General features: G+C 37.4%; 1 protein-coding gene across 4 annotated transcripts in view; it reads left to right on the forward strand.

Moving 5' to 3' along the window:
- PRKD1 (protein kinase D1) overlaps positions 1–13,900 on the forward strand; it is a 149,716-nt gene extending 135,816 nt beyond the window's left edge. For 3 of the 4 annotated variants that reach the window (XM_029998885.2, XM_029998893.2, XM_041128789.1), the window contains 2 exons: positions 10,669–10,754; positions 12,926–13,900. In XM_029998885.2, coding sequence (XP_029854745.1) covers positions 10,669–10,754; positions 12,926–13,144 — 305 coding nt within the window. In that variant the 3' untranslated portion in view covers positions 13,145–13,900. Of the gene's footprint in view, positions 1–1,446; positions 10,755–12,925 lie in introns of all 4 variants that reach the window. The other variant, XR_005934014.1, reaches the window with a different exon arrangement.
- The last annotated feature ends 1,483 nt before the right edge of the window (positions 13,901–15,383 follow it).

Here is a 15,383-nt window from a genome sequence, read left to right on the forward strand (position 1 = left end):
GACTGAACAATTCCAAGCAGATGAGGTTTCAAGAACAGTGTGAGAAAGTGTCATAGAAGAGACTTTCTGCAGGGGGGAAGGCTTGGAGATAACCAATGAGACTTTTGAAACTAGAGTTCTGGTCTATGGCATCAAAGACTTTTGACAGTAAAAGAACAATGTGAATAATTAACTATGAACATCTTTAAAGAAGGTGAATGAATTCTAAACACAACTAAGTAGGGCATTTAACAAAAATATCAGTTCTGGTTTCACTAACAGTTTCTTGCACATCACAAACATTTTCAGGCAGCTTGATTTTTCTTTGGGGTTTGGGGGTTTTTAATCATTATCTTTATGTCCTTAGCTTTTTGCAAGATTGCTTCATAAGTCTTAAAGCAAAGGAAACATATTTATAAACATCAGATTCCTATCTTTTTTTCTGAATTGAAATATGTAACAAATTGAATTAAAATACTAGCATTTACAATTTCCGTTATTTACAGTACTTTTTTTCTGGGTTTCAGGTGACATGTTTAACTGACATGTTAAATGTAGCTTAGAGAAGTGTGCCTACTGCTTGCTATAGTATATATTATGGCCATGTGAGAGTCTCAGCTGAAAAATGCTTTGAGAGCATTGTCTGTTGGTTTACCTCAGTGGCAGATGAAGTTTGATGAGATCAGTTGTGGGGGGGGGAGCTATAAATCTGCACAATTACACACTGAAGTCCTCCTGAACCTCCACACACTTCTGATATGTAAGCTGACAGAATCTCTTGGCAGCAATGCTTCATCTGGCGCTAGAGATAAGCAAACAGCAATCAACACAGAAGAGGCTGCAAGAAATTGTCTCCCACAAATTTCTACTGTGATAGACAGAAGATCAATTTCTACATTCAGAGGTGAAGATTCAGTAGAGCACCTACAGAAAACTCACCTACTGGGATGCTATCTCTTCTTTTATAGAATCACAGCCTTCATTAAGAGTTAATGGATATCAGGCTGCAAACATACAGAATGGAGGGAAAGAACACACTTGAACAAATTACTAAGTTAAAATCTGCTTATACATTGTGATTTTATTATGTATTTTGAATTGCTAGCTGATGAGCCACTCTGTTGTGCTAAATGAAAATCTGAAAAAAAGTTTGAAAAGATCCATTATGTTTAACACAGGATATTGGAGTATAGATCTCTGTCCAAGTATTACTTGATAATACTGAATTTTAGAGCTCAAAATTGAACTCAAAACTCCAGATTACGTAGGGGAAATAAAGGGATGGTTTTCTCATGTCAGCTTCTCTGGTCCACACTCCTGCACAGGTCACAAGAGGGGAGGTACATGGGTCGTGTGCACCTGCTGGCTCCATCCAATTTCTGTTACTTATGACCACATAGCATGGTTAAAATACAAATCTGTACCCAGTGTCCTAACACATTTGATCTGGATTACAATTCTGAACAGTGCCATGATAATTGATGCTACAAGTGGTTGAAGCATTTGGGGGGAAACACAGATGATTTTAAAGATTTTATGAAGTTGCTTACTCAACATTGCAAATAAAAACAATTTGAAAAGGTATGTGCATTTAAATGTAAACTATGGTAACATGAAGCTCATTTCAAGCTAAAATACACTGGGGCTCATAAATTTCTCTGCACGAAGTGCTATAAATCTGCAAAATTCAGACAGAGAATTAGTTTCAATCCCAACAGGTTAGGTTTGTGCACTTGAAAATCTTCCTTTAGCTTGTCATAGGCTCTTGCAGCTTCCCAAACAGGTTAAGCTAATGAATTGGATATTTGCCTGCCATATCTTTTCCATTATTCTTTTCGCCAATTTTTCTTAATCATTAAACATTTTTCAACAGAAATTTTAAGACACATGACTATGATTATTTTTTTAATTTTTTAAATTTTCATATAAAAAGATCCACAATAGATTACTTGTAAAGGCACACTTGATTTCTAACTATTTCCTGGAATTTGTATTACAGCAGTAATTCTCCAAAGAGGGCAGTAATTATCATCAACTAGTTCTTCCACTCAGGCTTGTAAAGGAGTTATATAGCAGTGTGGAATGTGATGCTGCTGCAGAATCCGGCAAGATCTTGTAAATAAACATTGATCAGGCTATTTCTTTCGAGCTGGTATGACTGAAATTGCTGTCTTGAAGTATCTACACAGATATTTTCTTGCAAGAAGCATTATTCTTTGTTTTAAAATTAAAAGAAAATTATTTAAGTAGTTTTTACTTGTAAGAAGGAAAAAATGTTGAAGATCCAGCAGTTAGTCCAATTTAATTATTGACATTTAAAAACGTGCAAATATTTAAGAGAACTCTAACACATAATAAACAACCACAGTCTTCACAGAAGCCTGCAACCAAAATTTTGCTGCACTGCTATAGCATTAAAAAATGGAAACCAAAATTGATTAGGCAAGTATCATTGTTGCAGATAAAATAAATGCAAAATAAATATTATCTTTAATGCAGATAAGAAAGATCTTTTTAAAGTGTTCCGCTGTGTGAATTTGAAAAATAGGAGCCATTTGTCAAAAGTTTACCATAAGCAAAACTAATGTAAATATTCTTCTTTCTTTCTCCATTACTTTACTGCTTTCTTCTCATATGTCCAAAAGACAGTGCTGGGCCCAAGCACTCTTTAACAATGGACTCTATGAATTGTACATTACAGCTAGATTTTGAAAGTGGTACCTTCATCCAGAGACTATATTACATATCTCAGTAACAGCAGGCAGAAACTGAGAATTCAGTCAACTTAGAAGAGCTAGGCTAACATCTAAGAGGATTAGTATTAACTCTGATTTATGCATGCCAATAAAAATGCTCAGGTTCTCTGACCATATAAAATGCAATTTGCATGAATTTCTTCTTTTTTTACTGCTGAAGTGTGTCACTACTGGTTGCTGTGAATGCTCATAATATGATAATCCTAGAAACACTTACAGAACAGTGAGAAGTAGTGGAAGGAATTACATATCAATTTGAGATTAAAAAAAAGAAAAAGAAATAAATGTTTATTCACACCTGTTGCTATCTGTATGAACAATCCTGCTTGATACGCAAAGCAAGTGATGGGAGATAAGACAGACAACCTAAAGCAATAGATTGGGGAGGGGGGGAGGTTACTTCATTATGGTACCAGGTTAGGATTACAAACAAATGCAGCTGATATACCTGAGCTAGCTGCTGCTTAAACTGCAGAAACTCATTTGCTTGAAATTCTGTGTATGTACTTTTAGTGGAACTGTAAATGTTTCTAAAGTTGTGGGCTTTTTACCTTGTTATGCAATTTTCAGTTTAGATTAAGGGAAGTGATCATCAACCAAGTGTATTGCCAGTGTCTGTGCAACAACGATTTTATTAAAGGGCATATAATTTGTCGCAGAATGGCTAATGAAAGCAGTGTTAGGAATTTCTGCATGGCTGTTGCAAAAATCGACACTGAGGAAAGCAGAACAACGCTCAAACCTCTTGTTTCTTGCTTATGACTATTACTGTGTCCCAGGGAGCCAAAGTGGATGTAAAACTTACTGCAACTGTAGTTATTTCAGTGCTCTTTTCAGACCATTACTCATGTAAAAAGTTTAAGAATAGCTAAACTTAGTTATTGCCATGTTTACTTCTATTTATATTGTAATCAGAGAGGAATTAAAAGCTCAGATATTTTACTTTTTAGCAAAACCACATATTTCTTCCCATTTAAATGGATAGTGCACAAATTAGAGTGAATGGTGCTGTGTTTATCATCTCTTTGGTTTTAGTGCTCAGTAGATGCTTTTTCTGATATTGCCAAGCAACAGCATGTTAATTTGGGAGCTGGAATGCAGAGGGTAGCAAAACTCTAAAGGGAAGAAAAATAATGAGATAGGTCATACCTAAACATTATGTCTGGAAAAGCCACACCAGTGGTAAAGTAGCCTAAATGTTTGCATTCTGTGTTCTTTATTCAATTATTGGTCTTAAGGTAAAATTCAATTGGCTTTTAAAATTCTAAACTTCACTGCTGAGGCAATAGATTTGTAAAAACACATGACCCATAACAGTTTAAACTGCGTGATTATATAAATAATACACTTAAAATAAAGTCTAGCAGGTTCAGAGCAAAAACATATGGGAAGAAATTGTATTTTGGAGGAAAAGTGTGTCATGAACACAATAGCGTGGTCTGTGTTAGTTTATTTTCTTGAGAATTACTTTTTCTATAGCACTTTATAGCAATTTTTAAAATAAAAAAATACAGTCACAAGCCAAGGAAGAAGGCAGAACCCATTCGAGGATAACATTTTTGAGTGTTTAATGTCTTTCAGCCACTATCAACAGTTCTGTCTTCTCTCCCACTCAGGAATGTGGTCTAGTCATTGACTATGACTTTCTTCTCTCCATAATGTGTCTGTCTGATGTCATAACATCTAGGTTAATCTCATCAACTCTTCCTGCTGAGAAATTCTAGCTTTTTTGTGTAATGCTTTGTCTGTCCTCTTCCCCCTTAAAATTTAACCTATAAAAACTAGGACCTTTCAATTTTTGTAGCTCTCAGAAATGTATTTTTTCCAAACTAATTATCCATTCAGAGCATTTCTGCGAGCATCAGTTCCCAAATCTTAGTCCTCATGCACAAAATCCCTTCTCTAACTTCACCAAACTTAATTGCTTTACATTTTAAGGTTTGTCAGAGATTGTGTGTGTGTACACACAGTCTCACAGATTCCTCCATAGGGAATTCTGATTTCCACCCTACTAAGCAGTTGCATTTTCCCACCTTTTTCCAATACCTTCTCTCTTTTGAAAGAATACTTCCCAAAAACAGAGTTTGTGTTTGTATGTCTAAATAGAATTGTAAGACATTACCGTGGAGATGTATTTACTGTGGTAAACTTTGGATATCTTGTAGAAAACCAGGTTTTGTCACAGCCATTCAACATTCCATCACCGAATCTGCTGTTTCTGTTCTGTCTTCAATGATTGTCAAGCCAGCTTAACTTTCCAAATTCACTGAATTGCTGTATGACAAGTTGACCTTAATTCAGACTTCACTGTGCAGTTTTGCTAGATATTCATACAGAAGAGTCTACTTGCAGAATTCTTTCCTATTTTATAGCTTTAAATTTCACATCTGTCAAACACATCTGTCAAACTGCCTATTTTCAACAGCATTACTGTTCGTTTCCAACTTTGACCTCCCAGTCCACCAAATTTGGATCATCTTAAAAGATTTATTTTGACTTAGCTACAGGTTACAAAAAATAAATACTGCTAAATATAAAGACAGAACTCCCTGGAGGATTTTGTGCCTGCCTGTTAGTGTATTTTACCTGGTGTGTCTTCACTGTGGTGTCTGGTCTTTTGAACTGCATGGTCCTAAAATGTGCTATGTCAAGCTTTGGATTATTCATGGTGCGTTTCATTCTGTTATGGAATTTTAATAAATCATTGTATTCATAGTTCTTTTTTCATCAGCTACCAACACAGCTATTACTACTAGCCTGATGAGAGCTATGTGATGTGCACACTGTTGATTAGGTGCTTCACATTACTTCATATTATTAAATAATTTGGGAAGAAGCAATGCAACTTCTTCCATGCATTAAATTTGATCATGGTGTGCCTGTTACACTGCTTTTGAGTCAGAAATAAATACCACAGCTGCCTTCAAGCCAGTATTTATTTAGACTTGTTTCGCCATAATGTGAATAGAAACTCTGTTTCACACATTAATGAGAAAGTCACATGAGTGAGCATTAAGTATGAGGAGGTCAAATGCATGTTACAGCTCAAAGATGCTCTCTACCTCAGTAAATGTTTAACTAGCTGTTTAAACTAAGGTCTTGGCTCTACTTAACACATGTTTGCTAGGATAGATTAGTATTAGAAAACCTCCCTTGAAGAGGTGCAGCTTATAATTGCCAAGGATTTCTTTTGATAGTACAGCTGAATCCATGCCTCTGAAAATAATAAGCTCTGCTAGCTGAAGGTTATTTTTTGCCAAAAATAACTGCATGTACACTAGAGCATTTGTCAACAAAGCTGTATTGACCAGCGGTAGGGAAGGGGTTTATATGTATGAAAGCATTATACCACTAATCAATAGAGCTATACTCAGAAAAATCCAGGGCCTAGGAAGTCTTAAGTTTTATATTAATGGCATCAGCTTAAATTTTTACAAGTGATGGCTGTGAAAGTAGTTAATATTATGGGTGTACTTCAAAAATTCTGGACCGAGTATAAATTTATTGTTAATTTAGGACTGCTTTTCTTGATATTCTTAAGGTGATTTATTTTTTATAACTTATACAAAAAGCTGAAGCCTGATTGGTAGAACTAAATGAATGGTAGCTTCATAGTAGGGTTTTCAGGTATTTTGTAAACTTGTGTGTTAATATGTGGGTCACATCCTAATTAATTTGATACTTAGAGTGAAAATTGTTACTGTGTCTCTACTACAATTAATTATTTGCCATACTAATAAACTCCCATAAGTAGTTCAGAAACATGAACGTCCTGACTCTGGAGGTTCTTTCCAGTAAAGTGCAACTAAAGAGCAATCTTTCCTAAAATTGAGGGGACATACAGCTTTTTAAAGTTGTATTTGAATCTTCCCATTGGGGATTCTGCTGAATGAGCACGTATCTAAATGACCAGTAGTCATGCTAGTGGAGTAGTTGGCTAGTTTATCCCCTTTAAGAAAGTCTCCAGCTGCTGGAACTTGATAAGCCCTCAGCTGGCTGCTTATGCTATCCTTAAACCGTGGGAAGTAAACAGGAGCCCATAAAAGTGTTAGAAAAAGCAGTACCATAATCCTTTCAGAACTTTCATTCAGGTTACTTCCTTGGTGATAACCTGTTGGATTCCCATAGATGATGTGCAGACCATAGGTGGTCTTTCTTAACGCTCTGCATTTATTGAATTACTGATTTTACAGAAGAATATTGTCAAACTTTATAAAGCTCTTAAAATGTCTGACAAGGATTACTTTAAAACCTGATTTAAAAAAAAAAAAATCAGTCTCTAGTGAAAATTCATAACATTTACTTCAAATTACAGTGTATTTGCTACCCTCTCCTCAAAACTGCTTTATCTTCCTAGAAGAAAATTTAATTTCCTAACAATTGGTGCCCCAGTTTGGTCTCCGGAATCATATTTGAGTTGTATGTCTAAACTAAATGTTAATACCTTCCAAATTTTTATCTCCAGTGTTTTTAAGCAGTATAACTCAAAACGTAATCATCAAATTATTAATTATATGAATATTTTTTTTATTAAGAAGTTGCGTCAACATGAATCTTACTGTTCATACATCTTGTATGAACTGTAGCCACACCAAACCATATTAGATAGTGGTTGTCAGGACACTATCAGGACAGGATGGTGTTTTTGTAAGCTGAAACAGAGAGAATAACCAGGATCTTTTCTCATTTGCTTTAAATAGTCCCACAGAACCCACCAGTGTCTGAACTTCTACAATTTAACACCGGTTAAATTCAGCATTTTCTCATTAACAGACTATTCCAGATCCCTGAGGAAATCCTTTAATTTTTCAGTTCCAGCACTCAGCCTGTCTGTATTGAACTCCCTAGCTTCTGCTTTCCTTTACACAGCACTGTCCTTTTGTTGCCTTGCCAGTACGTATCATTTGCATCTTGACTTCTGATACTCAGAACTCTTATGCTTGAGAAGTGGCCTTTCTTGGATTGCATGTTTTCCTGGTAAAAATAGCAAATGCTTTTTGCTGTTGAAACTCATGTCTGATCTCTCTCTTCACCTACATTTGAAAACTTAGAGTATTAAAGCAAATGGAATTGTATCAGATAGTTTGGGCCCTAAATCTTCATAATAGTCACGTTGCATTTGTGCTTATTTATGGCTAAGAGGCAAGTGATATTCGAAACTTTCCTGGCAAAAAGACCCCTAGATAAAGAACTAAAAACGAACACCAAAACTTGTTACAGAGACAGCGATATTCCAGTGGTGAAACAAGTGGACTACCTGTGTAAACTGTTCTGGAGAAGAATGATTGCTCAGTACTGACAATCTTAACCATCTAGTGAAGCTGCCTTTTCACTTTTGTCTTAGTTTCCTTCCCTATCCTTCTTTGTGTACCTTCTCTTGTGGCTGTTCCTAGACCAATGCCATTCTGGTCTGTTCAACAAGCCATTGGCAATTTTCCCCAAGAATACAAAGAATTATGTTATTACATGTAGTATGTCATTGTCCTGAAGGGAAAAAAAAGGGCAAAGGGGTCTTCATCCTGCTGTAACTTGAGGGAGGCTGAATAGCTATGTATAATTTCATCACTTGTAAGGCTCACGGTCATATCTGCTTCCAGTGGGTTGGAGAGAAGATACATAGTAGAGACATTATCAATACTCCTTGGCAGGAAGAATATTCAGTAGGTGCTTAGCAGTTTTAGAAGCACATCTTGGGAAACATGCACTTATATCTCAACAGTTGGCTGGTTGAAATCAATTCCCAGGACAATCAACTCTTTCATCAAGCTCTTGACCTATTTGCCAAACTGAGATTCATAGTAAATGATGAAAAATTATCTCTGAAGATCATATACACCTGAATACCTCTGAAGATAATAAACAAATGGGAACCCTATTAAATTCACATTCAGCACTGGCCTATTTATCAAAAGACAGACTGAAGTCTTACTGTAATTCTGCTGAATTTAAGGGTAAGGTGACAGTGTTGCAGAAGATGCTGATATCTGCCAATGCCCAGATTTACCACAGTGGGTAAGGACTATGTTCTCCTCCTCCAAGCATCAGATAAAAACAATGTCCACTACTTTTTCCCAAGTTATATCAGAAGTCACTGTATAACTGAACCATGCCATATGACTTGATTTTCCTGTCTCTTCCTCATGGCTTGGAACTTGAGAACTTATCTTACCAATAAAGAGGAAAAAGATTAACCCCACTATTTTGGAAAACAAATGAGTTTTCAGAACGCTACCATCTATCAGTAGTGGTCCTATTGGCTATCCACTGGCTGTCTGATCCCACATCCACTTCACAGACATTTTGAGAGGGAACAAAATAAACATGAGTTAGAAAATTTAGCATGAACTGTACTTTACACTAAGAGAGACAGTAGCTAAACACCTGTTTTTCCAGAACAGGAAAAATAAAATTAGGACCATCTGCTCCAGGAAAAGCATGGCTCAGAACCTCTGGCAATGTCGTCTTTGTCAGAAGCCTTGAGATTTGTTTTATCTCGTTCCCACAATTGCTTTGATTTCCAAGATAATATTCGGCACCAGGAAGTCAGGGCTACTTTAGTGATGGTCAGCTATTGCTAAGAATAGGTTTGTCTGTCAAACTTACTGCATACATCCAGATAGGCTGCCATATACATTCCCATTTTTGTGGGCATTGTGCTCATTGTGCTCTGCCTCATGGCAGAGACACACAGGAAGCTCTAGTTGGCAAATGAGCCTGGGGAGAGGAAGCCTGTTTTAAAAAAGAAAAGGTTTTCCATATTGCTGCACAAATACAACCTCAGAGATGTAGCAATTTAAAGAATTCTGTCCCATCGCCTGCTCTTAAAACAGACAAGATGATTATTCAGCTCCTTCAATACCCAGCTGGCAACAATGTCCATCTCACATTTCAGACCCAATTCCCCTCAGTGATGCCATGTTTCTGTGTTACTTTCAAGATCATCTTTCCCTGTCACCATGTTATAAACAAAAAATAAAGATGTAAACCAGCATACTTTGGACAAGCCAAGGGCTACTGTGATGAAATGGGAAAGTTGCAGTAATATTATAATTCCTTGTGGCCGGTCAATTATTCTATAACAATAAACTCCCCCAGAACACATGCTGAACATTTAGCACCACCTAGAATAGAATTTAACCTTACATGATACCCTCATTTTTTATTTTTTAATTTTTTTAAATGGTTTTAGTAGATGCATTCAAAGCTTAGCAGTCTCATCCCAGAGATTTTTCCAAATGGGTCACTCAGTGCAGTTCCATGCACTGGTCATTGACTCATGGGCCTCTTCTCTTCAGGAACCACAGCACACATACCTATAACCTCAGTGAATCATTGACTCCTTCAAAACCACAGAAATTAAGAAATTTGTAAAGAACCCCTCTCACCTTTATGAAACACCAGACTGCTGACTAGCAGGTAGAAGCAATGCTCAGTTCAAAAGAATAGTATTGCAAGACTTGTGACTTACAAAAACCGCTACTCAGTGCCTGGGAAGGTGCTGCTGTTAGTCATATAAAAGCGATACTGAGAGTCTCAGAGTAAAATATATGTATATGTGTGTGTGTGTGTGTGTGTGTATGTTTACTGTGGTACCTGAAGAATACAGTAGTACTCCCTTACATGAGATTTTTTTCACTTGAGCAGGAACTGAATGAGGATTATCTTCAGTCTTTGCTGTGTGCCTGCAAATGAACACACAGAAGTAGACGATATGCTAGCTAGCAGGCAACTGTTCAGTAAAACAGTTGTAATCCCATTAGGAAGGGTTGCATGGGTACCTTCAAGGACAGCAACATTGACTGCAGTTTGGAAAAAGCTGGAATAAGAAGGGATAACTTCTTACTACCACCATGTCTGTCTGTCTCTCTGTTTACATGTCCTAGTTGAAACAAATATATTTAAACTGACATTTTCCACTATTATTTCCTTTCAGCTATTGATCTGATAAATAATTTGTTGCAAGTGAAAATGAGAAAGCGCTACAGTGTGGACAAAACGTTAAGCCATCCATGGTTACAGGTATTGCTACAATTCCATGTTTTTTCTTATGCATTTAGGCTCTAAGTATGTAACAAATTTTCATCTTTAAGCACAGAAGAATCTAAGCAAATCTACAAACCTGAAGATGTTTCAGAGAGAACCTCATACTCCTTCACCAATTTACCTACAGATTCTCATTAATTTCTGAAGTATTAAATTCCAATACTAAACTCTCTCATGTTTTCAAAATACGCTACAAAAATATTTTATCTTGTTTGTCCACTGAGAACATGATGTATATAAAAAAACCCTTTATAGTCATTTGACTTGCGTTATCTCATTGCCTGGAGTCCACCCTGAATCACTTTATATTAAAGCTAATCAATGGGCTTTCACTTCACAGTCATCAGAAGAACTAGTGAAGTTGTATGCTTTCCAGGAAGATACGTTAGCCACCTTCAGCTGAAATTTTCAACTAAAAACTGAAATGTTAGGAATTTTTGAGATGCTAACAGCCACTGTCTTCTGCTCCTCCTATGGTAATTTTTTTATCCGGCAGCAGCCAAATCACTGCAAGTTAAAGACCTAAACCAGAGTCATTGCAGTGAACAGGCTGGGGCCGGCCCCAGGGCAGGGCATTGGGCCCCTCCCTGGGGACGGGGACAGGCTGAGGCCAGGCTGGGACATCAGGCTGCGGGATGTCCCAAGGGATCCACATTTGCCTCTAGGAAAGTAATCGTGGCACAGGCGTGGCACAAACAGATGCGTAATCCACAGTGCCAAAGGCATCGTTACCCACACTGAAAGCTGAGTCCTACTCCAGTACCGTATAGCTGCAACTGTTTCTCAAAGTAGAGGTTGACCTGCTGGCGTAGGAGGAAAAGGGCTGCAACCTCCCACCCTGCCCTCCGCCTTCCCCGGGGACTTTTCTCCTGGGCTTGCTTTCTTCCTCCCAGATTTCCTGTCATTCTTTAGTCTTTTCCTCCAAGACTGCTCTTCTCCGTGACAACCATTGCAGAATGCATTTGTCTGAGCCTTTGGGGACTGGAGAGGTGATCTGGGCTAAGGTCTGCAGCAAGGCTGCTGGCAGTCTCACATGATGGGACAGAGGCCTTCACCTTTCTGCATCCACTTTTATCGCTTGAGCAATAGTGAGTGGAGATGAACTAAGGCGAGGTAGTAGAGCGGCAGCTCTAGCACCATGGGTGAGATGAGTCCTCTTTCTAGAAAAGCCCAACCTTGAAATGCTAAGGAAAGAGAACAGTGGTGTGTGGCAGTGAGACTTAGAGATGATTTCTGAGAGGATGTCTATGTAAGAAGTGGGCCAAGGGATGTGAGACACTAAGGATGAAGGCATCCATGCATTTACAGCGTGGGCGCTTTCTGGTGCTTTGGCTATGACACCAGGGTTGTGTCTAAGGTTGAGACAAGGTGAAGCAGAAAAAAGAAAACTGGATACAGGATCGTGAGCAGAGGTTAGTCTGCGTGGGCCTAGGATTGGCTTTATTACTGCAGCTTCATGTATGCTTTGGGTGGGAATAAGAAAAGAAATTATTAAACTTGAGATACACTTCAGGCAGATCAGAGGCTGCAGAGCATGATGATCTAAACAGCATGAGTACCAAACCAGTTTCCAGCCTTACTGTTGACTGTCAAGATGGAGTTCCAAAGTACCTTGATGTTTAAATGTATACATCTCTGAGCACGCCAGTAATTGCCTAAGTTTGGAAAAGCAGGTTTTTTTCTAGCCCAAGCTGAATTCATATTGTGCACCATTATACTGAGATGGAACAACTGTCTTGACTATCTGAAACAGATCACTAGGATGTACATGTGTGTTTTAAAGATGTTTCTTCTTCCTTATTCATCTTGTGTCTAGTGTGAGGAACTGTTTTACTGCCATGCCTCATTTAGATATTATGGAAATCTGTAAACTATCCATACATTCTACAAAACAACATGTAACATCTCCAGACTACGCTTATGATAGAGTTTAATAAAATTAATTTATCAAGCAATCCTCTAGAGATAAAACCTATCTCTATAGGCAGATTTCATATTTATTAATTACAAGATTTTTCCATTCTGGAGCAATAGGGATGCATGACCTTTAGGTTGCCGAGTTAATAGCACTTTGCATAGTATTGGTAGTAGAAGGGAATGTCATTTATTTTAGGAAATTTAAAACTAATACTGTTATTCTATTTCAGGACTATCAAACCTGGTTAGATTTAAGGGAACTTGAATGTAAAATGGGGGAACGTTACATCACCCATGAAAGTGATGACTCCCGATGGGAACAGTATTCAGGAGAACATGGATTGCAGTATCCAGCACACCTTATCAGTCAAAGTGCTAACCATAATGAAAACACCAGGCTAGAAGAAACAGAAATGAAAGCCCTCAGTGAGCGTGTCAGCATCCTTTAAGTTGCATCCCCTATAATCTGTCAAAACACTGTGGAATTAATAAATACATACGGTCAGGTTTAACGTTTGCCTTGCAGAACTGCCATTATTTTCTGTCAGATGGGAACAAAGCTGTTATGCTGTTACCCTGTTGATGTATCTGAGTTGCCAAGACAAATCAACAGAAGCATTTTTGTGTGACCAACTGTGTTGTATTTACAAAAGTTCCCAGAAACACTAAACTTGTTATTGTGAATGATTCATGTTGTATTTAATGTATTAAAACCTGTCTCCACGGTGCCTTTGCAAACTAGTGTTTTTCTTACTTGAGCCTCATTTTGGTAAGAGAGAACTTTCCCATGAAGATCTGGGGGGGGGGTTGTGCATCGTTAGTATTGTAATTGTAAGCAAACTCTTGAAGAGTAGATTATAACTGCTGTTCTGTGAACAACTTCTACCATTTGGATACAAGCTTTATTTAGTGTTGAAAAAATAGAAAAAGCAAAAAATAACGAATTGCATAGCACTGTACAGTTTCAAATCGGATAACCTGTGTGTATGTGTTTGTGTGTTTGTGTATATAGATACACACACACACAGAGTATAACTTGCTCTTAAGCCTAAATGCCTTAGTAATGTAAACTGCAGCATAAGTCGGTTGTATTTCCCCTTTTCTTAAAGTATTCTTCTCTAATATGAATATTCTCTAATATGTACATTTAGAAGCTAAATAACTTGTTCACTTTGTGTATGTTTTCAATAAAAGTCTTGTTAAAATAGGTTCATTTGTTTAATCTTTCTGTTTAAAATATCCCTGGAGTGGCATCAGAAGTAGGTAGAGTAAATTAATTGATCATTGAGAAGCCCATGTGGAGATAGGTAGGAAAATGCTGCTGGCTAACCTGCCTACCTATAAAGCATATTTTGTAAGAACCTACTTGGACTGATTTTATATCATAAATTCAATCAGTTTTGAAACTTACTGGGGGAGTGGGGAAGTTGAGGACACACTAATGGGAATGTAGTTTTTAGAGAAGTGTGGTGCTTCTGCTTTTCCACTGAATTCTGTTGAACTGACAAGGTGGTATGGATCTCCCCTGCTCTTCTTCCCCTGAAAACTTTAAAGATACTAATTTTCATTTCTAACAATTACTTAGCGTTCCAACACTAACCCGTTTAGCTTTAACTGTGAGAGAGGTTCAGGCTGCACCATAAAACACGTGCCAGAGTGACTCAGTGACAAGCTGAAAATTATTCTATGCCACAGACTATCTCTGAAAAAAACAGCTGATATACAGGTATTGAAGACTGAGGTTAAAAAAGAAAAGATATATGGGATGAGAGGCAGAAGTATGCAAAGAGCAAATAACCACATATGATAAACCTCTACTGATCAAATCTTGGCTTTATGTTACAATCATGAGCTTTTCAGTAGATAAATCCATTCTTTCTTCAAAGAAGAGCGTTGTCCAGAGGAAATTTATTCCAGATACGTAACATGACCTAAGCCAGCAGAATTTTCCTTAGGTATTTTGCACCTCTACTGGACAGATAATGTGTACTGTAGAAGAAATGAAGAAAAGGCATGTTATTCAAACAGAAAAAATTATATTTTATAGAAAATTTAAAAGTATTGTGAAAAATTACTGATAAATCTCCTCCTTCCTGCCCACCTCTTTCCCCTACTCCCACTGCCAAAAAAGAAATCCTTTTCCACTTCAGCTGGACCCTGAAGGAAGCTGTCTGATAACACTGACCTTGTAACATGTTCTGAAACAGCTCTGGTTGGGCAGAGTTCAAATGCGTTGACTATTCTGCCATGCTGTAGTGTCTATATTTTCAGTAGGGACATTCCTGCAAGGCTAAATTTTGCTAATCGTTGGCCATTGTTTCTTTTTCATTCAGCCTTATTCTTAATCTCAAATCAGCTGTAAAACAAACATAAAAATAGACTCAGGCTGATTATCAAATTTCTGTCAGTAAAAGTGTATATGTGTGTGTGTATATTTAAAAGTGAGTCCACTTAGAGGTGCAGTGGTGGACTCATGGATATGTAAAGGTTATATTCTGTTCTTTAACAACTCCAGGAGTCAAGCCAAATTAACTAGCTTTTCTAAAAGGAAATTGAGGGAAATTATTAGAATCATATAGTCTTTGTTCAGATGCTGATATCATGACTGTTCATAAGGAGCCATGACCTCACAGAAGTGCTTTAATTTTGTTGTCTCACTCCTCTATGTTAACCACTAACAGAGATTTA

The sequence above is a fragment of the Aquila chrysaetos genome, chromosome 2 (genome assembly GCF_900496995.4).
Source record: "Aquila chrysaetos chrysaetos chromosome 2, bAquChr1.4, whole genome shotgun sequence".
Classification (NCBI taxonomy): domain Eukaryota; kingdom Metazoa; phylum Chordata; class Aves; order Accipitriformes; family Accipitridae; genus Aquila; species Aquila chrysaetos.